At 44.6% G+C, this 26,144-nt stretch overlaps 1 protein-coding gene across 3 annotated transcripts in view; it reads right to left on the bottom strand.

Moving 5' to 3' along the window:
* Positions 1 to 25,832, bottom strand: part of STAP1 (signal transducing adaptor family member 1) — a 158,659-nt gene extending 132,827 nt beyond the window's left edge. Inside the window, exon 1 of one of the 3 annotated variants that reach the window (XM_040324708.1) lies at positions 25,575 to 25,832. In XM_040324708.1, the coding sequence (XP_040180642.1) occupies positions 25,575 to 25,685 (111 nt within the window). In that variant the 5' untranslated portion in view covers positions 25,686 to 25,832. The remainder of the gene's footprint in view (positions 1 to 25,574) is intronic. The other 2 variants (XM_040324717.1, XM_040324726.1) reach the window with 2 other exon arrangements.
* Between the last annotated feature and the right edge of the window lie 312 nt (positions 25,833 to 26,144).

Raw genomic sequence — 26,144 nt, 5'->3', positions numbered from 1 at the left:
TGATGGGCATACATGCACCATTTATATATGCCGAAGCATGGGGGCATCCTCCCGCAAAAAAGTTATGCCGCGTACGGTCGGACTTTTCTATGCCGCGTACACACGGTCGGACTTTTCTATGCCGTGTACACATGGTCAGACTTTTCCACAGGAAAGCCTCCGTAGGAATGTCAACCGTATGTACGCGGCATTAGGAGCAAAATCGCTCCTCCGCCCCTAATGCCCCCATGCTCCGGCATATATGCTCTTTTTTGAACTGTAGTGGTGAAATCACCTCCTACAGCATTGGAGTCGCGGCTTTATATATCGTGGGAGCAAACGCTGTTGCTGTCACGCTAAATAAATCCGCACTGCAACTGAATGGCGTACCTGCTAAGCAAATGATGGTTAACATTAAAACAAAGTAACATTCCAGTATAACAGTAAGATCATACCATACCTGCAAAGCAAATACCTATAAAAAAACATAGTAAAAAATAAAACATTTTTTAACGCAACCTGTGCCTAAAATATATATATATGCCAAAGCATGGGGGCATCCTCCCGCAAAAAAGTTATGCCGCGTACGGTCGGACTTTTCTATGCCGCGTACACACGGTCGGACTTTTCTATGCCGTGTACACATGGTCAGACTTTTCCACGGGAAAGCCTCCGTAGGAATGTCAACCGTATGTACGCGGCATTAGGAGCAAAATCGCTCCTCCGCCCCTGCTGCCCGCATGCTTCGGCATATATGCTCTTTTTTTTAACTGTGGTGGTGAAATCACCTCCTACAGCACTGGAGTCGCGGCTTTATATATCGTGGGAGCAAACGCTGTTGCTGTCAAGATAAATAAGTCCGCGCAACAGCTGAATGGCGTACCTGAAAACAGTAAAATAAATTACATACCTGAAAAGCAAGCATGAAAAAACATAACAACAATAAAACTTTGCAGAATAGAATACAGTAAAAAAGAGCAGAACAATAGAGAGAGAATAGAGAGGGAGAGAACAATAAAACGACAACTATTTTTGTTTTTTTTATTTTATATTTTTTTGTGTGTTTTTATTTTTTACTTTTTTTTTTTTTTTTAACACTTTTTTTTGTAACTGTGAACTGTAACTTCAACTTTTCGGTTCCAGGTTTGGGTCTCTCAAAATGCGATGGCATCTTGGGAGACCCTGTGTGAGTGTGCCTAGCCTGTGAAATGTTTCACCCTACACTAATAATTAACGTGTGTGTGGAAGCGTTCAAAACATTCACCAATACAAAGACCAGGATTGCCAGGACATTTGGGACAAAAATAACGGGTGTCACGCCTAAATCCGCGCTTGGTACAGACACGACATTTTCTTTGGGGGGCTCGTTGGGTAGGGGTACTCGGGAGGACATAAGAAAAATGCCTCTCATGCAGTCGGCTTACTGCATTTGGTAGGAGATGGTGAGGTACAATACCGCCTGGATACAGGAGTTCTGTGATGATATCCCTCTGGAATTGAAGGAAGGATTCATTCCGTCCTGAAGCTCTGTATACGACATGAGCATTCAGTAGAGCCAATTGAAATAAATGTAGAGACACTTTTTTGTACCAGCGTCTCGTCTTACGGGCAATATGATACGGCGCCATCAACTGGTCGTTGAGGTCCACCCCTCCCATATTAAGGTTATATTCGTGGACACAGAGGGGTTTCTCCACAACACCAGTCGCCGTACGAATTTGGACTGTCGTGTCTGCGTGAAGGGTGGTAAGAACGAAAACATTCCTATTGTCCCGCCACTTCACAGCGAGCAAATTTTTACATCTGCAGCAGGCTCTCGCCCCCGGCCTAACACGGGCATCTACAAGCCGCTGGGGGAAGCCCCGGCGATTAGGTCGCACGGTGCCACATGCTCCAATCTGTTGATCAAATAAGTGGCTAAAAAGTGGCACGCTGCTGTAAAAATTGTCCACATACAAATGGTACCCCTTTCCGAATAAGGGTGACACCAAGTCCCAAACAATCTTGCCAGCGCTCCCCATGTAATCTGGGCATCCTTCCGGCTCTACCTGACTATCTTTTCCCTCGTAAACCCTAAAGCTCCATGTGTAGCCTGTGGCCCTGTCACAGAGCTTATAGAGCTTGACCCCGTATCTGGCACGCTTGCTGGGAAGGAACTGTTTGAAAGACAAGCGGCCAGCAAATTTAATCAGGGACTCATCAACGCATACAACCTGCTGGGGATTAAACAAGGCTGCAAAACGTTCGTTGAAATGGTTTACGAGGGGCCGAATTTTGTAGAGCCGGTCAAATTCAGGGTCTCCACGTGGACGACAAAGTGCATTGTCACTGAAATGCAGGAACCGCAGGATCGCCTCGTATCGTCTCCTGGCCATGTGAGCAGAGAAAATGTACATATGGTCAATGGGATGTGTGGACCAATACATCCGCAATGACGGAAATTTGTGTATGCCCATGTTGAGGGTAAGGCCCAGAAAGGTCTTAAATTCGGAAACCTCGAGAGGTTTCCATTCTTTGGCAAGGCGAGACTGGGGGTTAGCGGCGATGTAAGTACCAGCATATAAATTAGTCTGGTCCACAATAGATCTATAGAGATCTTCCGTGAAATACAGCGAATAAAAATCAAGTGACATAAAGTTCGCTGTATCCACCTGAATACCGGGTTGGCCAGTGAATGGGGGAAGTACAGGTGCTGTAGAAGTGGTGGGGACCCAATCAGGATAGGCAAATTCTACAGGAAGGGCACTATGGGCACGACGGGCCTGTCTCTGTCTTTTTCTTGGTGGCAGCGGGACACTACTTGTGCTTGCCACATCGCCAGCTTCAACTGCACTTATGGGACTCGCCACGTCACCAAGTGTTACTGCAGTGCTGGATAAACGACCAGGGTGTACTAGGCCGCTGGTGCTTGCCAATTCACCAGAAGGAATAGCGGCGCTAGTACTGGATCTCTGCTCCATACGAGGGTCCTGCGGTTCTTGCTGCTCAACAACATCAGAATGGGATCGGGTACGCCTGGCCTTAGCAGGGACCTCAACTTCGTCGTGCGAGCTATCTGACATGGAGCCGCTGTCGTAAATGGGTTCATATTCTGAGCCAGAATCTGTCAGATGCGTGACCTCCTCCTCTTCACTATCTGACATGCACATGAACTCCAAGGCCTGCTTATCATTGTACCTTCGGTTTGCCATTTTGGACTCTAAATTTAGTGGTACAATGGTAAGGATTCACAGGTAAAAAAAGCACCTGACTATAGAAAAGCAAATGTAGAAAACGCTTCAAAAAAAACTGTAAGCGATCGCAGGGATCAGGCCTGTCTCTGCGAACGCTGCAGTTATGTGTCTTGTGTTTTGTAAGTGACAGTGATCGATCGATACTGCACTTGGGTGGGTTGGGCTGGGCAGAGGGGGAAAACGCAGGTGCTAGCGGGTATCTGGGCTGATTCCGCTAACAATGCGTTTTTGGGTACCCTAAACTGCTGGGTACGCTAGTATAGATCTGATCAGATCAGGTATCGATCCGTTCAGATCCTATACCACTAAGGGGGGTGTATGCTTAGCGAGTGGGTGTAAGCGGTACTGGCTCTAACCTAACGCTGCCTGGGGTGACGCAGACCCTGACTGGCGCTAAAATTAAATTTATATCACCCGCCGGGTGATCAGGGGGTTAAACCTATTGGGTTATATACGGCGGGTGCTCTGATGCTATAAACAGCAAACTAACCAACCAGCGTCAACCGTAACACTTATACGGTGATCACTGGTGAAAGGGTTAACTAGGGGGCAATCAGGGGGTTAAAACCTTTATTCGGTAATATATGGGGGTACCTAACGCTTTCTAAAAACCTGGTGGCGAACCTAAAATAACTAAATAACTAACTGGCTAACCACGTCACCAGTGACACTTATACAGTGATCAGTGGTGAAAGGGTTAACTCTAGGGGCAATCAGGGGTTAAAACCTTTATTTATGGGGGTACCTAACGCTATATAAACCTGGCGGCGAACCTCAAAAAAAACTAACTGCCTAGCGGCAACAGTGACACTAATACAGCGATCAGAAACCGATCGCTTAGTGACACTGGCAATAGGGGTGAAAGGGTTAACTCTAGGGGCAATCAGGGGTTAAAACCTTTATTTATGGGGGTACCTAACGCTATATAAACCTGGCGGCGAACCTCAAAAAAAACTAACTGCCTAGCGGCAACAGTGACACTAATACAGCGATCAGAAACCGATCGCTTAGTGACACTGGCAATAGGGGTGAAAGGGTTAACTCTAGGGGCAATCAGGGGTTAAAACCTTTATTTATGGGGGTACCTAACGCTATATAAACCTGGCGGCGAACCTCAAAAAAAACTAACTGCCTAGCGGCAACAGTGACACTAATACAGCGATCAGAAACCGATCGCTTAGTGACACTGGCAATAGGGGTGAAAGGGTTAACTTTAGGGGCAATCAGGGGTTAAACCTTTATTGGGGGGGGGGTAGGGGGCTACCCTGGACCTAAAGGGGCCTAAACCTAACTGCCCTGACACTTTTTTCTGTCACACTGACACTAAAAGCAGTGATCAGAAAATAAATGATCACTGCAATCAGTGACACTGTGACAGGGGGTGATCTGGGGGTGCTGGGGGGGTGATCGGGGGGGGTTATGTGCCTATGTGTGCTGTGTCAGTGTGCTGTTGGTGCAACTCACAGTACTGACGTCTTCTCTCCTCTGGAATCAAACGAAAAGACCGCCAGAGGGGAGAAAACGTCACTTCCTCCCTGCCTGTGTTTACAGTTACACAGGCAGGGAGGGCTCTGCTGCAATCCGATTCGCCGAGGGAGATCGAGAGGGGACGGCTGGAAACCAATAGCCGCCCCCTCCTCCCGGACCTCCCGTACACCGTTCCCGGCCGCCGCATGTACCGGAGGGGGTCCCGATCGGACCCCCGAACCGAGGTAAGGCGGGGACGTACCTATACGCCCATGTGCCTGTACGTGCCATATTGTGGACGTATATGTACATGCGGTGGTCGGGAACTGGTTAATGACACAACTGATGTGCACAAGATGAAGAAGAAGGTGAAAAGTGCTATGTTCATCCTTGAAGCAGAAGAGTTGTTTACTACCTCTATAACTTAGGCCTCGTACACACGACCGGACATGTCCGCTGAAACTGGTCCGCGGACCAGTGTCAGCGGACAGATCCGATCGTGTGTACAGGCTAGCAGACAGATTTCCAGCGGACAAATGTTTCTTAGCATGCTAAGAAACATGTCCGCTGGAAAGCTGTCCGGCGGACATGTCCGCTGGTTAGTACACCTAACCAGCGGACAGATATCTCCCGCATGCGTCGAATGGATTTGACGCATGCGTGGAAGTATTTTACTTCCTGGTTTGGTGACGTGGCGGCGTCAACGTCACCGCCACGTCACCGCGCTGTCTGTCCGCGCGGATTTCGGTTTGATGGTGTGTACAGCCATCAGACCGAAAACTCCGAGCAGACATGTCAGATGAAAACGGTCCGGTGGACCGTTTTCATCGAACTGCCCGCTCGTCTGTACGGGGCCTTACAGGTTATACACAAAATGTGAGAGCACAACCTGGGTGAAAAGTGTACACAGGGTGGAGGAAGAAATGTGTGGTGGATCTCAAGGATCTTGATTTTCCAACATGTTGGACAAAATGTATATTTAAAGTGTCACTAAACCCACAACATAAAAAAAACTATCAATAAATGGTGCATTACATGCTGTTCATACACACTCAGTCACTATGAGATTTGTTTTCTGTATTCTGCAAAAAATTGGTTGATTCTGCTGCTCTCTATCTCTACCTTCTGTTCGTGTCCGCAATTCAGCTAGGGATTTTGCAGCTGTGGTGGCAACCCTGCGCTTGCTCAGTTTCCTGTGAGTTTCTATGCTAAGAGTTTCCTCCCTATCACATCTGAGCTGCCAATGTGACTACAGAGTGGGCATATATATATACACAGTGGTAAATGACAGCCCACTCCCTCCCTCCTCCATGCCCACTAACCAGCTAAACACAATGGGGGCAGGATGTTACATGTAGATTAATGGTGGCTTCACCTCCCTCTTATTCAAAGACACAGGGTGAGGGGGTGGAAACACGGCCTGTGACTGGGAGAAATATGCCCCCACCATGTTTTTCCACAAAATAATAAAGATTAGATTTAAAATATATGTGTATGGCAATGTGACCAGTAGCAGAGGACTAGAAGCTCCTCCAGCTTATGTTTCCTCCAGACAGGCTGGGAAAGAGCTGGGTCATGTGACAGCTGTATATCAATTAGGAAAAAGGGACTTAGATGTTTGTTTTTAATTAAAATAATTACAGTGCCATCATCCGCATACAGGAATAGAATGGACAATATAATCTAAACAGTGTGTGTTTAATATCACTTTAATAATATTAATGTGTTGGTAGAGTAAATAAAGTATGAGGTGCTTTTTGAAAAAAATCGGATATAAAAAAAGTGGTGTAAAGCAAAGAACATTATATAAACCGTGTGTATATATATATATATATATATATATATATATAAAGAACATGGTTATATAAAAAGTAGGTAAGTAGTGTTGCACTGGTTTATAGCATACAAAGCTGACAGTGGTATCCAGCATGCTGGGCTTTAATCATGTTATCTCCATTACATAGAGGACAAAGAGATTAGTACTATGCCTAAGCAAGGTAAGTTTGTTTTGACTTCTGTGCAGCAGCAGAAAGTGACAAGGACACTGCATTTCTGAAAAAGATTGGGCAGGTTTTTCTATGCTTGGTGAAAATGTTCTGAAAAATAGAAACCAATGTAACCACGGCATCTAAGGACAATTAAAGTGGTTGTAAACCCAATACAACCACTTTAACCACTTCAATACCCAGGCACTTATACACCTTCCTGCCCAAGCCAATTTTCAGCATTCAGCGCTGTCGCAATTTGAATGACAATTGCGCGGTCATGCTACACTGTACCCAAACTCATTTTTTATCATTTTGTTCTCACAAATAGAGCTTTCTTTTGGTGGTATTTGATCACTTCTGCGGTTTTTATTTTTTGCGCAAAAGTATTCTCTGTTTCTGTTATATATTTTTTGTAAATAAGTACGTTTTCTACTTCAATGACGGGCACTGATAAGGCAGCACCGATGAGGTGGCACCAATGAGGTGGCACTGATAGGCACTGATGATGGACACTGATAGGCGGCACTAATGGGCACTCATAGGCAGCACTGATGGGCACTGATAGGTGGCACTGATGGGCACTAATAGGCGGCATTGTGGGCACCAATATGCGGCACTGATGGGTACTTATGATTGGCACTGATGGGTGGCATGGATGGGCACTGATGGTCACTGATAGGTAGGCACAGATGGGCACTGATAGGTGGCACTGATGGACACTGATGGATGACACTGATGGGTGGTATTTCTGGGCATCAAAGATTTAAAGGTCTTTCACAATGGTGCCAATCAGTGCCCATATGTGGGCACTGATTGGCACATATTTGGCATCAATTTGCATATGTGGATGGCCATGTGGGATGTACCTGGCCATCCACATGCTTGGGGCTTCCCTGGTGGTCCAGTGTGGGCATCCGTGTGGGGGCTGCGCTGATAAACAATCAGCACAAACCCCCCCTTTCAGAACAGCCGCCGATCGGATCTCCTCTACTCGTGTCTGTCAGACGCGAGTGAGGAAGAGCTGATCAACGGCTATTCCTGTTTACATCGTGATCAGCAGTGATTGGACACGGCTGATCACGTGGTAAAGAGTCTCTGCCGGAGGCTCCTTAGCGAGATCGGAGATGCAGGGTGTCAGACTGCAGGGTGTCAGACTGCAGGACGTCAATATACGTCCAGTCAGGATAACAGAACCACTTTCCGGACGTCAATTGTCTATTGACCGGGCAGGAAGTGGTTAACCTACAGGTTTAGGAGATATTTGCAAAAAATAGCGGCACCGATGTCTACGGCTCACGCGCCGTAGACATCGGACACAGGTGCACCGAGCGTGCCGCTTCTAACAGTGATCATGCCGTTAGTGGTGGCACCTGCAAGCATTCGCGGAAGTGACGTCATTGCTGCTCCGGCCAGTTATAGCTTTGGAGCAGCGATACCTGGAAGTCACTCCGGGTATCATGGCGGCGGAGGAGGTGAACAAGGGCCACTGCGGGGGCTTCGATCTCAGGTAAGTAATTCATAATGAGCTAGTATGCTATGCTATTGGACAAGAGGGTTTACTTCCTCTTTAAGCATATTTACAATTGTTGTTTTTGGTTTAGTTATTCTTTAAAGTGGTTGTAAAGTTAAAGGGCTTTTCTCAACCCTAATGCATTCTTTGTAAAAGAAAAACCTTACAATGTCGGCTCTCCCCCAGCCCCTCCTAAATATTTACCTGAGCCTGATCTCGGTCCAGCACTGTGCCTGAGAGCAGCAGTGCTGCTCTTCTCTCCCCTCTCTCACAGGAGGCTCAGTAGCAGCAGGAGCCATTGGCTCCTGCTATCAATAAAATCCATCAAGGAGGGAGCAGGGCTGAGCCACACTGCGTGTGTGTCAATAGATGCACATAGTGTGGCTCTGGGTCAAGCCCGAATGGCGAACGAGTGCCTCCATAACAAGCGGCTTGCTATGGGGGCACAAGGAGAGGAGGAGGAGCCATGACTGCTCCTGACCCCAAAAGAGGAGGGTAGAGGCTGCTCTGTGCAAAACCACTGAACAGAGCAGATAAGTATGTTTGTTATTTAAAAAAAAAAAACCCTATCACTATTAAAGTATCATTGTTATCATTGAATGAAGCTCATACTTTCTGAAAGCCCTGCTCAGCACATTATAATTCTAGTGATTTCATGGGTTGGAAATTTTTCCTGAAAAGGTAGAGAGTAATAAGATAACCTAGAATGTTCTGCTGGAAATCATCTGACATGAACTGAATTTCGGAAATGCATATCTATTTAAAAGAATGTATTCTAAAGGCAGGGCCGATCCGCCCTATAGGCTCACTATGCAAGGCGCTTAGGGCCCCGCCAAGCTGCGAAGGGCCCCCCAAATTACTAGAGGCCCCGCCTGGTGAGAAGTAATTTTCGCCCCCTCACGCCGCTTCTCAACTCGCTGGCTGCATGGGAGAAGAGGTAAGAAGTCAGCACCCCCCGCTTCTCAATTTAATGTAAGATGTAATTTCCGACAGAAGAACACCCCCTCCCCCCACTTCTCAACTTTCTTTAATGTGACATGTCACTGTCGTCAGCCCCCCCCCCCCCCCCTTCTCATTTTTAATGTGCCATGTCATTTTGCTTAGGGCCCCAGGGAGGTCAGGATCGGCACTGTCTAAAGGTCTGCTTGCTATTTTGTGAACAGATTTTGTGTGTATACACACCTTTAGCAGACTACCTTTTGAGGTAATTCCTGTAAAGCTGGCAATCCTCCCGCATTCCTCTTGTATTTAGCTTGTGTTTTTTGCTTCTTAAAGTGGTATTAATTTTTTTGTTAATTTTAATTACATGGGACCCCTGATGGGTGTGCTATAATGTGCTAGTATGCACGGCATACTAGCACATTATGGCAGATTTACCTCTCAAATAAAAGCCCTCTAGCACTGCACTGTCACCTTTTCAGCTTGTGTCGGGCGCTTCCATCTTCACCCAGTCTTCCTTCTTTTGAATTGGCAGGCTGTGATGATGTCACTCATGTGCATGCGCACAGGAATCACATCACCACAGTACAGATCGGGTGCCATAAATGTACACTAAGCTGTGCATCTGTGTCTCAGTGTATGTGATAGCTGAACGGAAGGAGGAAACATTTGTAATAGAAGAGACAAGTAGGGTCTCTTCTGCCATAAAAGCTCTACCTGTCAGACACTTTTAAAAAATATAGTTTAATACCACTTTAATTAATGCCTGACTAAGGATGGGTTCACACTTATGTGAAATGGATGCAGGCTTCCCTACATCTAATTTGAATGACAGGAGACTGTGACTGGCTCTCAGTGGAGCCGGTTCACACATCTCCGAGGGGGCTGTGTATCTTTGGCTCCGTTTCGGGTCCGAATCCAGGCAAAAATCCAGACCTGATTCGTCCCTGAAATGGAGAACAGGGATGCACCAGACCCCTGCTGTGAGCCGCATCAGAATAAAGTGTGAACCCAGCCTAAGGCTGGATTCCCACCTATGCATTTTTAGTGCTTTTTGCATTTTGCGGATTTGTACTACAGTCCATTTACTATGGTTTCCTATGGAACACATTCTGTAGTGCAAAATGCAAAAAGCACTAAAAATGCATAGGTGGGAATCCAGCTTGAAGCAGGTAAAATGGTTGCAGCTGGTTTATTATCATAAGTAGGGATGAGCTTCGTATTCGAGTCGAACTCATGTTCGACTCGAACATCGTATGTTCGATGGTTCGTCGAAATATGAAAAAAACGGGTCGTTCGCGCCAAATTCGAGTTACGTTTCACAGACCATAATTCACTGCGGCATCGCTGGCTGATGACTGGCCAAGCATGCACTATGACCCGCATGCTTGGCCAATCACAGCTTGCAAAAAACGGAGAGCCATAATTGGCCAAAGCCAGGGTGGCTTTGGCCAATTATGGCTCAGGGGGTTTAGTACACGCCTCACACTATAAAAGGCCGCCTGCAGGTCGGCCTTATGTAGTGTGTTGCGGTGGTTAAGAGAGGACAGAGAGAGTGTCATTTTTTGCAGGTAGATAGAGCAGTCAGGCAGGCTAGTCAGTTAATGTTACAGTGTGTAGAGGATATATATACATCCCAGGTGTTGTACATATATTTATACACTGTATAGTTTAGCTAAATCAGTTCTTCCTAATTTACTGGCAGGCAGGTGATTGTGCTAGCTGCAGTATTCTTACTTATTGCCTGTGTCCTCTGTAGTTTGCACCTAAAGCTACTTGGTGTGTGTACTGGCCGTGTGCTCTGTAGTTTGCACCTAAAGATTCAGGAGCAGTGATTTTAATGATGCTTAAATAAAAAAGGAAAAGAAAAATTCCTTTAAATATTGTACCTGCTGGGTGTCTACTGTATAGTATGCCTGTGAAAGCGTCTTTGAGAACCCGGGTCTTGCCCGAGGGAACTATGGAAAAAAAGTTTTTAAAAACTGTAATTTTTTCAGGAGTCCTTTTTCACAGGCATACTATAGACACCCAGCAGGTACAATATTTAAAGGAATTTTTCATTTTTTTATTTTTTTATTTAAGCATTATTAACCACTTAAGCCCCGGACCAATATGCAGCCTAAAGACCCAAGGTGTTTTTACAGTTCGGGACTGCGTCGCTTTAACAGACAATTGCGCGGTCGTGCGACGTGGCTCCCAAACAAAATTGGCGTCCTTTTTTCCCCACAAATAGAGCTTTCTTTTGGTGGTATTTGATCACATCTGCGGTTTTTAGTTTTTGCGCTATAAACAAAAATAGAGCGACAATTTTGAAAAAAAAGCAATATTTTTTACTTTTTGCTGTAATAAATATCCCCCAAAAACATATATAAAAACATTTTTTTTCCTCAGTTTAGGCCGATACGTATTCTTCTACCTATTTTTAGTAAAAAAAATCGCAATAAGCGTTTATCGATTGGTTTGCGCAAAATTTATAGTGTTTACAAAATAGGGGATAGTTTTATTGCATTTTTATTTTTTATTTTTTTTTTACTACTAATGGCGGCGATCAGCAATTTTTTTCGTGACTGCGACATTATAGCGGACACTTCGGACAATTTTGACACATTTTTGGGACCATTGTCATTTTCACAGCAAAAAATGCATTTAAATTGCATTCTTTATTGTGAAAATGACAGTTGCAGTTTGGGAGTTAACCACAGGTGGCGCTGTAGGAGTTAGGGTGCACCTAGTATGTGTTTACAACTGTTTGGGGGTGTGGCTGTAGGAATGACGTCATCGATCGTGTCTTCCCTATAAAGGGAATGACGCGATCGATGCGCCGCCATAGTGAAGGACGGGGAAGCCGTGTTTACACACGGCTCTCCTCGTTCTTCAGCTCCGGGGAGCGATCGCGACGGAGCGGCTATAAACAAATAGCCGCGCCGTGGTCCCGGATCGCTCCCCGAGCGGACCCGACCTCCGCATGTAGCGGGGGGGGTCCCGATCGGACCCCCCACCCGCTAATAGGCGAGGACGTACGTGTACGCCCATGTGCCTGTACGTGCCATATTGTGGACGTATATGTACATGCGGGGGGTCGGGAAGTGGTTAAAATCACTGCTCCTGAAAAAAATACAGTTTTTAAAACTTTTTTTCCATTGATACATGTTCCCTGGGGCAAGACCCGGGTTCTCAAAGACGCTTTTTTACAGGCATACTATAGACACCCAGCAGGTACAATATTTAAAAGGAATTTTTCTTTTCTTTTTTTTATTTAAGCATCATTAACCACTTCCTTACTGGGCACATATACCCCTTCCTGACCAGGTGAAATTTCAGCTTGTGGCACTGCGTCACTTTAACTGACAATTGCGCGCTCGTGCGACGTGGCTCCCAAACAAAATTGACGTCCTTTTTTCCCCACAAATAGAGCTTTCTTTTGGTGGTATTTGATTGCCTCTGCGGTTTTTATTTTTTGGGCTATAAACAAAAATAGAGCGACAATTTTGAAAAAAAAACAATATTTTTTACTTGTTGCTGTAATAAATAGCCCAATTTTTTTTAAAAAACTTTTTTTTCTCAGTCTAGGCGATACGTATTCTTCTACATATTTTTGTGAAAAAAAAAAAAATCGCAAGAAGCGTCTGGTTTGCGCAAAAGTTATTGCGCTTACAAAATAGGGGACAGAATTATTATTATTTTTTATTATTTTTTTTTACTACTAATGACGGCGATCAGCATTTTTTTCGTGACTGCGACGTTATGGCGGACACATCGGACACGTTTGACACATTTTTGGCGCCATTCACATTTATACAGCGACCAGTGCTATAAATATGCACTAATTACTGTATAAATGTGACTGGCATTGAAGGGGTTAACACTAGGGGGTGAGGAAGGGGTTAAATGTGTACCCTAAATTGTGTTCTAACTGTAGGTGGAGGGGGGGTGACTGGGGGGGGGTGACCGATCTATGTCCCTATGTACAAGGGACACAGATCGGTCTCCTCTCTCCCCTGACAGGACGTGGAGCTCTGTGTTTACACACAGAGCTCCACATCTTGTCCCTGTAGCCGCCGATCGCGAGTCCCTGGCGGACATCACGGCCGCCAGGCACTCGCATCGGCATCTCAGCGATGCGGCGAGCACGCGCGCGCGCCCGCACCGCTGGATGCGCGCGCAGGCCGTGTTTTTACGGCCTGTTAGAGATTGAGAACCACCCCGCGGCCGTATAAAGTCGTACGGCCGTCGGGTAGTGGTTAAAATCACTGCTCCTGAAAAAAAAACCCATTTTGAAAACTTTTTTTCCATTGATACATGTTCCCTGGGTCAAGACCCGGGTTCTCAAAGAGGTTTTACGACAATAGCTTGCATATTAGGCTTTAAAATGAGCACTTTTGAATTCTAACGTTCGAGTCCCATAGACGTCAATGGGGTTCTAAATGTTCGCGCAAACGTTCGGTCCGTTCGAAGGTTCTGGTGCGAACTGAACGGGGGGGTGTTTGGCTCATCCCTAATCATAAGTGGAGTGGAATGCAGTCACTGACTCATAAGCAACCGAGTTAAGCTGGCCATACATGAGTAATTTTTTTTCGCTCAACCAGCTGGTTGAACAAAAGAAAACGACTTGATTTCCCAGTCCACACACTCAAGGTGGATGGGAAATTCCTTCTGCTGTGCCTTTGTATTCTGACAGCGGGGAGACTACACTGATCATCACCGGCGGCGCTGATCATAAAAAAAAGTTTCAACAGGATGTTTGTACAGAAGTTAATACAAACCAGCCTGCCCATCAATGGATTGAAATTCAGCTGCCTGCAGAACTAGCCAGATTTCAATACATGTATGGCCGGCTTTAGTTATCTTGTGCAACCTCAGATGCCTCACCAGTAGTGTCATTTTTTTTACGTGTTAGGATATCAGCATCTGTATTTATGCTTCTAGGCAGGTAAGTGACTACAGTGTCACTTGTTAGGTACAACAATATTCTGTGTAGGATAACTGGGGCAGATGCAAGACCTTTCTGTGGGCTTCATTTACATGGGTAGTGTGACCTGCCCAGCAGGAATGAGCACTTATGCGGCTTGGGGCATCTGGAGTTGCATGCAGGCGCAACCTATGTTTCTTTATACGGACCCAGCTTCTGTATGTACACAGCTCCAGGTCCTATTTGGTAGGCATGCAGGGGCAGGTGCAGATTTTTGATTTCATTCCATAGTTATCCATTGTCTAATGTTTTGAAAATGCAAATACAATTTCCTACATTTCTCTTTTTCTATGTGGCATAGCTGATCTTTTTTTTCATCCATGGGACATAAATGACTGGTTTCCTTTATTACAAGAAAAGTCTCTATTTGGAGGCATTAAAGGGTCACTAAAGGAATTTTTTTTTTTTAGCTAAATAGCTTCCTTTACCTTACTGCAGTCCTGGTTTCATGTCCTTATTGTTCGTTTTTGCTCTGATGTTGCTGTAATTGTTCTCTGTTCTGGACACTTCCTGGTTGTCTGTTTCCTGAGGACCACAGTACTGGGAGATTCTAGTTTCTTTCCTTTCTAGTTTTCTAGTTTATTTTCCAAACCATCACTGCTATATGGCTCTGTCTAGCACAGAGGCAGGATAACATGCAAAAACGAAACTAGATGCAAAATCGAAACTAGATGCAAAAACTAAACTAGAGGTACATTATTTTATCTATTTTTAATCAATTATAAAAGCAATCAGCTATTATGTCTCTATACCCTGTAAACAGTAATTTCAGCAAAAAAAAAAATGTTTCCTTTAGTGACCCTTTGAGATCATTTGTCACATCTATATCACATCTAAATCATTAGTAAACAAATGTTCAATGTTTTGTATTTTCTTATATGAATTATTCTGTTGAGAATCCTACTCAAAGTTCAAAATTTTCGTATAAGTTACAGTTGTGCTCTTAAGTTTTCATAATCAGGGTTAGGGTTAGGGGTTAGGGGTTAGGGTTCGGCTTAGGGTTAGGGTTAGAGTTAGGGTTAGGGGTTAGGGTTTCCCATTGAAGAATATGGCTAGGACTCAGGACTTGGAACAGGGACCTCCCCAAAGGTCAAAGGTCAGAAGGCGGGTTCCCAGAGGTCAAAGGTCACACGGTGTGGCTGACCCACCCCCACCAAAGTGTACCACCTACCCCAACTAAGTCGGGGAATGAACAAGTCGGGGAATGAACAAGTTGGGTTAGGGTTAGGGTTCGGGTTAGGGGTTAGGGGTTAGGGTTCGGCTTAGGGTTAGGGATAGAGTTAGGGTTTCCCATTGAAGAATATGGCTAGGACTCAGGACCTGGAACAGGGACCTCCCCCAAAGGTCAAAGGTCAGAAGGCGGGTTCCCAGAGGTCAAAGGTCACACGGTGTGGTTGACCCACCCCCACCAAAGTGTACCGCCTACCCCTAAGTAGGTCGGGGAATGAACAAGTCGGGGAAAGCGTCTTGCGCGCGCGAATCATTCCCTGGCAGAATTGATTTCTTGGCCATTTTTCAGAGAATATGAATGATGAAACCAAAAACATTTTTTTCACTCGTGGTTAGTGTTTGGCTGAAGCTATTAATTATTAATCAACTGTGTTTACTCTTTTCAAATCATAATCACAACAGAAACTACCCAAATGACCCTGATCAAAAGTTTACATACCCTGGTGATTTTGGCCTGATAACATGCACACAAGTTGACACACAGGAGTTTGAATGGCTGCTAAAGGTAACCATCCTCACCTGTGATTTGTTTGCTTGTAGTTAGTGTTTGTGTATAGAACCAGGTACCCCCCCCTAAAAAAAAAAAAAAAATCCGCTCTCGCCCCCTAGGTGACTCCTCCTCTCCACCTACCTCCCTGCAATCTTCTGTGACACGTCACAGGTCCCAGAAGATTGCCTGGCTACTGAGAAGGCGCAGTGTGACTCGCACATTTGCACAGTGCGCACCCGGCTGTGGAGCTGCAAGCTGTCACAGCCGGGTGCCCACATTTGCAAAGCCGGTGCCGCAGAGAAGAGAGGGAGATGAGCTGCTGACTTTTGATAAACATACTAGCCTGGAGTTTCTAAAAAGACCCCAGTGACTTATTTAACCTGGAAGTCTTAACTTCTCCTAATTGATTTGTCCAGCAATACCTTTTCGAAGAGGGGTTCCTAAAAAAGTGGTCTGTCCTTGTTGTGGACCCATTTCTTGTCTTAACAAGACACTTAACTGTCCCGGCTGAGGACACCCCAGTAGATAAAAGGCTAGAAGCTCATTATAACGCCTTATTGTCCTTCGCAGGACCTGCCCTGCAACCTGCTATTGCAACCATGCCTATCTGACAGACCTTAGCTGTCTGGTTCAAGGGTATGTCCTAAGTCTTCTGTCTTTCAGCAACTGTAGCTCCTCACTGCATGTCAAACACCCTCTGAAAAGTGATCCACTGCGGATCATTTCTCAAAGGGCAACTTGTGTGTAAACAAGCCCTTTAATACCTGGTTTCTTAGTTGTTTCTGCTGCTGAAGGAAATGCATTTTCTTCTGGCTCTGTTTTCTGACTTAAACATTATATGGACTAGTTTGTGATTTCTACATTGCTGGACCCACACTGGATATGCACATCCTGGTGCAAGCAGTTGGAAATGTTTTTTAGTATTATGAAGTCTGTAACATAAGTATATCCTAGTAGTAGTATACTGATGTTCATGTGACAAAATGTCTCATTTGTCATCTTGAAAAATCTGCAACCTAAACTCAAAGTTCACCAGTGGGTAATCAGCATGCGATTATATTTATGACCATTATAAACAGTTCTTGTATAACTTTAGTTAACTTATTAGGTACTGCTATGAAATAACCAAATGTGCAGAGCTGTACAAAACCCAGAAGCTTGGTAGCCAGTGCACATAAGAGATTACTATGGACTTCTCAATGTTTGATAAATGCTGGTGGTGACATCTAGGCACTGCATGCTGATGGTATGGGGCCTTAATGCAAACCATGACAAGAGGGTCTTAGTGCAAATGAGGTGCGTATGCAGCAGAATTAGGGTTCATTGTGGTTAGTTTGTGTTATGCCGCGTACACACGATCGGTTAAACCGATGAGAATGGTCTGATGGACCGTTTTCATCGGTCAAAACCGATCGTGTGTGGGCGCCATCGGTTAAAAAAAAGGCAACTTGTTTTAAAATTAACTCATGGATTACTAACCGATAGGACAAAGGCGATTGTTAGTAGGCAAGACCATCGATTAAAAATCCACGCATGCTCAGAATCAAGTCGACGCATGCTTGGAAGCATTGAACATCGCTTTTTTAACTGATGGTGTGTAGGCACGACGGACCATCAGTCAGCTTCATCGGTTAACTGATGAAAACGGTCCATCGGTCCGTTCTCATCGGATGGACTGATCGTGTGTACATGGCATTAGTGGTTGACTCTGGGATTTAGTGTTTTTAGTGGTTCATTATTTAAAGCATACGTTTTTAGAGCTTCGGTTAAGGTTTGGGGTATTAAGACTATTGCAGTGGAAGAAGAGGTTAAAGGATAACTGAAAGAATAGGTTAAAGATTAATGTACTTTTAGTAGAAGATCTCTTAAGAGAACATGAGTTACATTAATACAGCGCTGTATTTATTAATACATAAATAAAGGGTCATTTATCATTGTAAGCCCATTGGATTTTACTTTGGTATCAGCCTTTCATAATAGACTCTATGACAGAGCTTAGACTGGGAGAGAAAAAAAGCAATAAAAGGAGCCAGCCAGTTGTGTTGAAGTACTTGTCAGTGTGCTACTTCTTATTTCACTGTTCAGTCACAGTTGGAGGAGGGACAAGACATGTAATTCCCTGTACACACGATTGGAGTTTCCGTCGGAATAAACTCCGGCGGGTTTTTCAGACGGAATTCCGTTTAAGCTGTCTTACATACACACTATCACACCAAATTCCGACCATCAAAAACGCGGTGAAGTACAACACGTACGACGAGCCGAGAAAAATGAAGTTCAATGCTTCCCAGCATACGTCGACTTGATTCTGAGCATGCGTGTTTTTTTCTCCGTCCGTACAGACGAACGGAATTTCCGATAGAATTTTTTACCGTTTGAAAAAAAGAGAACATGTTCTCTTTCTAACTCCGCCTGAATTTCCGATGGAAAAAGTCAGATCGGGCATACACACGGTCAAAATTCCATCTGACTTTTTCCATCGGAAATTCCGATCGTGTGTACGAGGCATTAGTGTTTCTAAACTGCAGCAGAGAAAAATCAGGTCTCTTTTCCTGTTAGACAGGTTGGTGCTGTGTAACAGTAAATTAACAATACTGATGGACAAATATAAATACATTTCCAGGTTAAACATCTCTGCTGAGAAAAGTCTAACCAATTTTTGCTAGTTTTTTTTCTTTAATTTTGTTATTGGAGCTCTTCTTTCAATGACTTAAAGCGGGAGTTCACCCATAAATGTTTTTTAACCTTAGATGGATGCTCATTTAGTCTAAGGGAATCGGCTAGTTGTTTTAAAATCCGAGCAGTACTCACCGTTGTAGAGGGCGATCTTCTCCGCCACTTCCGGGTATGGGTCTTCGGGACTGGGCGTTCCTTCTTGATTGACAGTCTTCCGACAGGCTTCCGAAAGGCTTCCAACTGTCGCATCCATCGCGTCACGAGTAGCCGAAAGAAGCCGAACGTCGGTGCGGCTCTATACTGCGCCTGCGCACCGACGTTCGGCTACTTTCGGAAAATCGTGACGCGATGGATTTGACCGTCGGAAGCCTGTCGGAAGACTGTCAATCAAGAAGGAACGCCCAGTCCCGAAGACCCATACCCGGAAGTGGCGGAGAAGATCGCCCTCTACAACGTTAAGTACTGCTCGGATTTTAAAACAACTAGCCGATTCCCCTAGACTAAATGAGCATCCATCTAAGGGTAAAAATAGCAATTTACCGGTGAACCTCCACTTTAAGCTTAAAGAGGTTGTAACCCTAAAAATAAATAAAACAGCGATCCTGTTCCCTTGTAGCAGGTTAAACAGCACAGTTCTTGTGCTGTCTAATCTGTCTTTCTATGCTGTAAAAAACCTGGTTAATCCTGCCTGTTTCTGTGTCCCCCTATGTAAACTGACCATGGTAATCATGGCTGCTTATCTATTGTACCGTGGTCAGTTTATCCTCCTGTCATCCTCCTGCTTACCTCTCTCCCCCTCCCTCCTTGACTGTCAGCTGTGTGTGAACGATCTCTTCTCTGCCTCTCCTCTTCCCTCCCCTCCTGCTGCTTTTAGCAGCTGGCAGTAAAATTAAAGAAGCATTACTGCCAGTCCCTCTGTTCTACCAAGCTATATACTACACAGTGTAAATGTATAGAATTATGCCTCTAAATAACTTATTTCAGATCCATTCTGTTCGTTCATATGACCTCTGGCCGCTCTCCTCCCCCCCGATCTCAGGGCTACAGCAGGAGGGATGAGAAGATAGCACAATGTTCGCGTGACCTCCTGGCTGACGTCAGAGGGGGATTTCAGCCCCTTCTGCTGTAGCCCTTAGATCAGGGGAGGAGAGCGGCCAGAGGTCACATGACATAACAGAAACAATCTGAAAAAGGGTATTTAGAGGAATAATTTTATACACTGTGTAGTATGGCTTGGTAAAACAGAGGGTCCGGCAGTAATCCTTCTTTGACTTTACAACCACGTTAAGGGTCTTCTTCCAATAACTTAAAGGGGTTGTAAAGGTACATTTTGTTTCCTAAATAGCTTCCTTTACCTTAGTGCAGTCCTCCTTCACTTACCTCATCCTTCGATTTTGCTTTTAAATGTCCTTATTTTATCTGAGAAATCCTCACTTCCTGTTCTTCTGTCTTTAACTCCACACAGTACTGCAAGGCTTTCTCCCTGGTGTGGAGTGTCGTGCTCGCCCCCTCCCTTGGACTACAGGAGAGTCAGGACGCCCACTAACACACAGCTCCTTTCTCTATCTGTAACGTAGAGAGTGTCCTGACTCTCATCTATTTCCTCATCTATTTCCCAAAGACAACATCTGAATATGACCGGAGTATGTGCACTCAAGTTCTTTGGTCGCTGAGGCCTGTTCTGAGTGCAACCTATCATATTAAACCACTGTATGGTCTTGGCCACTGTGCTGCAGCTCAGTTTCAGGGACTTGGCAATCTTCTTATAACCTAGGCCATCTTTATGTAGAGCCACAATTCTTTTTTTCAGATCCTCAAAGGGTTCTTTGCCATGAGGTGCCATGTTGAACTTCCAGTGACGAGTATGAGAGAGTGAGAGTAATTACACCAAATGTAATACACCTGCTCCCCATTCACACCTGAGACTTTGTAACCCTAACGAGTCATATGACACTGGGGAGGGAAAATTGCTAATTGGGCCCAATTTGGACATTTACGCTTAGGGGTGTACTCATTTTTATTGCAAGTGGTTTAGACATTAATGGCTGTGTGTTGAGTTATTTTGAGGGGACAGCAAATTTACACTGTTATACAAGCTGTACACTCACTACTTTACATTGTAGCAAATTGTAATTTTTCCAGTATTGTCACAGGATATAATAAAATATTTACAAGAATGTGAGGGGTGTACTCACTTTTGTGAGATACTGTATATTCAGTAAGGGGTAGAGCGAGGCAGTACAGTGCAGTAATAACTATTGCCATGTGGAGTCGGTTGTTAAAATGGTCTCATTCGCGTTTGTTGGACAGGTCCACGTGGTGTTGAAATAAACAGTAAGAAGCACAGGTGAAGAAGGTAATAGCAGTTAGGCCTCGTACACACGACCGAACATGTCCGCTGAAACTGGTCCGCAGACCAGTTTTCGCGGACATGTCCGACCGTGTGTAGGGCCTAGCGGACAGTTTTCCGGCCGAGCGGACAGGTTTCCAGCGGACAAAAGTTTCTTAGCATGCTAAGAAACTTGTCCGTGGGAAAGCTGTCCGTCGGACATGTCCGATGGTTAGTATGACTCATCGGACATGTCCGCTGGTTATGACGTATAACCAGCGGCCCGAAATCCCGCGCATGCGTCGAATTGATTCGACGCATGCGTGGAAGCATTGAACTTCCGTGTCAGAGAACGTCGGTGTTGTATACGTCACCGCGTTCTCTGTCCGCTGGGATTTTGGTCTGATGGTGTGTACACACATCAGACCAAAACCTCCCAGCAGACATGTCTGATGAAAACGGTCCGCAGACCGTTTTCATCGGACATGTCTGGTCGTGTGTACAAGGACTAAGTGGATGAGGGTTTCCTAATCCAAGCCCAAAGGAAGCTGGTTTGACTGTGTGTTCGTGCGTGAGTTTGACAGAGCAGTGCTGTTATTCCTGGGATGTAGAATCAGACAGGACTATGGAGAGGCATTTTATCTAGTATGCCAGCAACTCCTCTGCTCAAGGTGGCAAGAAGTTTATAGAAGATGTGACCCAGGAGCTAGTAGAGCCAGAGCAAGGAGAAGGGGAACTTTCTTGGGAGGAGGCAGATGATGATGATAAGGAGGAAGCAGCGGATTCTCCAAACCAAACTTCATCTCAAAGACAGGGCACCAGTGAAAAGTGGACAATCTTTGGCTCTACTTTCTGGTGTTTAACAGACATGATGGGGGGGGGTATTGTTGACCTTCCTTAGGAAGCAGCTTGAGACCCAGGGGAAATGTGTACCGTCATGCTTAGGGGCTTTGTGGTTTATCACTAACCAATGTGGATGTAGTGGATGTAGCTTTCTGAGTATTAGTGTGTGTGTGTGAGGAAGGGAGATCATATGCCTGCTATCCTTCCACACTGTGTGCTCTTTGTACTATCTTGCATTGTGTATCAGCTCAGGCGTGTTCGCAACCCGCACGTGCAGAGCCCACCAGGAAGTTGGCACTGCACAGCGCTAATCACAGGCAGTGAGACATTTCTCGATCTCTGCAGCCTCAGATCGGGAAAATGTCTCACTCACTGCCTGCGTGATTTCCTGGCGGGCTCTGCACATGCGGGTTGCGAACAAGCCTGAGCTCATCCTTAGTGTGACTTTTGCTTTAGGCTAACCTTATTACAGGGGAAATTACAGTTTGTTAGATACATCATTGCTTATATAAATATTGTAGGCAATGATCAGCCAGATAAGTAATTTTTTATGCTGATGTACTTAATGTCTAGTCACCCTCAAGTGAATCTGTCACTGCGGTAAATATGCTTTGCCATAACCCAGTTCCCACAATGCAAATCACGTACCTTTCTACAAGCTGTTGAGGCACATGGTTTGTATTGTGCTGAGGGGTACCATGTACCACCAAAGACCTTACTGTATGTGAAATTTTCTACAGGGAAAGATGGGACAGGTAAAACGCAGCTCCAGAGTTGGACTGAGCACTGTCATTTTGGTGATCAGTATGCACATTTATCTGTGTGATGGCACATAAAAGATATGATAAGCAGATCAAGGAAGTGCCAGTGGCAATGGATTAGGCTTTAAACCTAAAGGGGCACTCTCGGCACCTGGCTGGCAAAAGGTAATTAACCAAGGACCTGCCAGATTTCACAGTAAGCCCCCCATTTATAGAAGTGTGAGGCACACCATGATGCAGAAGGCTTTTCAGAGAGCATAGCCAATCACTTACTTCTTTTTTTTTTTAACATTCAACAAGGTGTTTATTGAGAAGAAAATGCAAACATGGTCAACAATTGGATTAACATACAGAGGTTACAGTATTGACATGTAGAGTAGATATAGCATAACGAACATTTACAGCAAATCGCTTACATATGGTCATAGACAGGTAGTCCTCGAAATAAAGTAAAGGTAAAAAACAGCGAGTATAACATAGTTATCTATTGAGAGGTCTGTGCTTTTATCCACAGGTCTCTGAGTCTCGCAACCAGCGGTCGCCAATCTCTTAGGCCCCGTACACACGTCCGAGAAACTCGACGGGCAAAACACATCGTTTTGCTCGTCGAGTTCCTTGTGAAGCTGCCGAGGATCTCGGCGAGCCAAGTTTCCTCATTGACTAACGAAGAAATAGAGAACATGTTCTCTATTTGGCCCGACGAGATCCTCGTCGGTTTCCTCGGCCGAAAGTGTACAGGCGACCGGTTTCCTCGGCAGAATACGGCTCCGATCGAGTTTCTGGCTGAATTCTGCCGAGAAACTCAGTCGTGTGTACGGGGCCTTACTTCTAGCCATGTGGGCTGTAAGAGTGTCAGGCTCTACAGACGTAGATTAAAGTGTTACTAAACCCAGGATCCTGCATTCACTATATCTGGTCTCCTACAGTACACAGAACATGGAAATGCAATTATTTTACTAAATGTAAACTGCTAAATACCTTATAAAACATATTACTGCTATGAGATCTGGAAAGGGAGCAACCGTTCCAGATGGATAATGCTTGGTAATTAGCCTCCTCTCAGAAACCACGGGTACTGACAATGCGCAGAGCAGGAAACAAAAAGATGTATATGGACAGCCGCACTCCAAAAAACATTTTAGTTCACTTTATTGGTAAAATAGATTAAAAGCACTACAAGTCACAGCAAAAATAGGACACCCACTGACATGTTTCGCACTAATGCTTAGTGCTTTGACAAAGGTTACTTTGACTAAGCAGCTCGTTTTGCACAGAGTGTCCCCGAACTGCCTCCTCTGAGGTCCCTCGGCGGCTGTCTCGGCTTTTCCAGGCAAGCACTCCACACCTTAATGCGAGTGAGCTCACATGGTGTGGAGTCCTTGCGTGCGCGCTCCCGTGAAACAGCCAGCGACTATTGCCGCTCACTGTATCACCTGACCCCGTCCCCCGGCGTGCCGCGTCATTGGATGTAATTGACAGCAGCGCAAGCCTGTGGCTGCGCTGCTTTCAATCCATCCACTCTACCCAATCAATGGCCAGGGAGAGTGACGAGGAAAATGACGTGGATGAGCACGGGACTTTCGAGGGCTCAGGTAAGTATAATGGGGCTCGGGGGGAGGGGCGGTATTGTCAGAAGTTCTTTCATAGGATGCATTAAGGTGAACATTTTTTTTACCTTTACAACCCCTTTAAAGCAAAACTACACTGCATCTGAGCATCACAAAACAAAAACATTATTTTATTCATTCTTAATTTTCAACGCAAACCCTCCAATCCATCAATGTCTCCATGCTTTACTTTGCTGAGAAATCACTTTAAAAAACACCCCCTAACATTTCTAGCCCAATTACCATCTTGAGTAAGGGCAAATGATTCATGTAGCATTTACATCCTGGAATCCATCTACCCTTAGCTCAGACATGCAGGTAGGAGGGTGTGCTTAGCTAAGAAAACCCCTCCTCCTCTCCTGCAGACTCCTGGGATGTATGACATCATTTGCCTAGGCATAGAAACCAGGAAGTAACTGAAGAAATGTAAAATAAAAAAGGTTAAAACAATTAAATGGAACATACCTTATTATATTATAATTAGGGCTGTGCAAATTAACTTTTAATTAATCGATTAATCTTTAATTTTTTTTGATCGATCAAAATCTTTTTGATCGATTACAATTCTTTTGATTGGTACTCGCCTCTCCGCCGGCTTCTGGGCCTTCAGAGAGTTCTGTCGGAGATCCAGTAACGTCACGGACACCGGCGGGGCTTGCCTTGTCCATCTGAAGGGCTCCTTTGCTGTGCCTTCATATCTGCATGCCGGCGGGACCTTACTATCTGCCACACGCAAGGGCTGTTACACTTCCTTCTATCACTTCCCTCTATCAACCTGGGATTCTACAGCCATCCACTGGGAGTTGTGATAGTTCCCTTCATGGGACATCTACATGCCGATGGACTGATGTTAACCTCTCCTCATCTGGATTCAGAAGTGGCATCTTTGTACACATTTTTATACCAGTATCATACTTAGCTACATGTTATTATGACTGCTTTTGGTACCGTTTGGTATTAATCGCACTAATTTTACAGTTTATGTAGCTACATCGATTTTATCTTCAGTGCAATATTTATTTGGTTACCTACTTGAGGACTATAAAAGTTTAATGCTATTTCCATCGAGCGCTGCCTTTGTGTGTTTTTTGTATCCTGCTATCCATTTTTCCAGTGGTTGGTAGCTGCACTGGGAATCAGCCTGCAAGGAGATCAGCTAAAAGTAGTTGAATCCGTATGCGCGTTATAATTAATCGAAATTAGTAAATTAATCGATTAAAAAAAAAAACGATTAATCGAACAGAAAAAATTTGATCAGTAACAGCCCTAATTATAATATATCTATTTACTAATGCTAGCAGCATAAGGATTACAAATAATCAATGTTGATTGAAAGAGATTGAAGTCCCGCTTTAGGTATTCTTAATGTTTATTAATACGTTATATTTCCCTCTTAGATGATCACATAAAATGTGAAAATGTTATACTAACAAAATGACAAGTAATACAAGTTTCAAATAAGCAATCTAAACTTTACATGATTTAACCTCCCCTTTATGCATTTGTGCCCAAGCATATGTACCATACAAGAAGAACTCAAATAATGACCTTACCTTACTTCTAGGTCGTTTAATCCACAAGAAACCCTCATAATATAAAGGTAGTGATGTGAGCCTAGATCTTTGCTGATATATCCTCCGAGGCGCTGGTTCGAGTGTCGCCATATTCACTTTATTTTGTTTAATCCACGTATGGCTTTAGCTTTTATCCCTCTTTGTGAATACAAGTACAATACGCTGTCTGTAGAAGGAAGTCAGGATGTAAAAAAAAGTTGTGCAGATTGTTTGTGCTGTTGTCCAGCCCAACCCATCTCTGCAGGTGGGAGGAGAGAAAGGTGTACGATTAAAGGACAGTTCTATGTCCAAATTCCATTAATCATTAGAAGAATGCAGATTTTGCTGCTTTTAGAAATAGGACACTTCCAGAAAGAAGTAACCATAGCCTCATAGAGATACATAAAAAAATTATTATAATTATATTTACACACTCACACAAGGGAGAGCAGCATTGTTAAGCCTAATAATAGTCACTTGTGTGCTGTACAATTAGGTGATCTCCAGACCTTCCCTGCTCATACATAACTCCAACACAGTGAGCTGCAAACTCAGATGTGTTGCAATGTG

The sequence above is a fragment of the Rana temporaria genome, chromosome 1 (assembly GCF_905171775.1).
Source record: "Rana temporaria chromosome 1, aRanTem1.1, whole genome shotgun sequence".
Lineage (NCBI taxonomy): Eukaryota > Metazoa > Chordata > Amphibia > Anura > Ranidae > Rana > Rana temporaria.
Note: the sequence above shows the minus strand (reverse complement) of the source record. Positions and strands in the feature narration are given on the sequence as shown.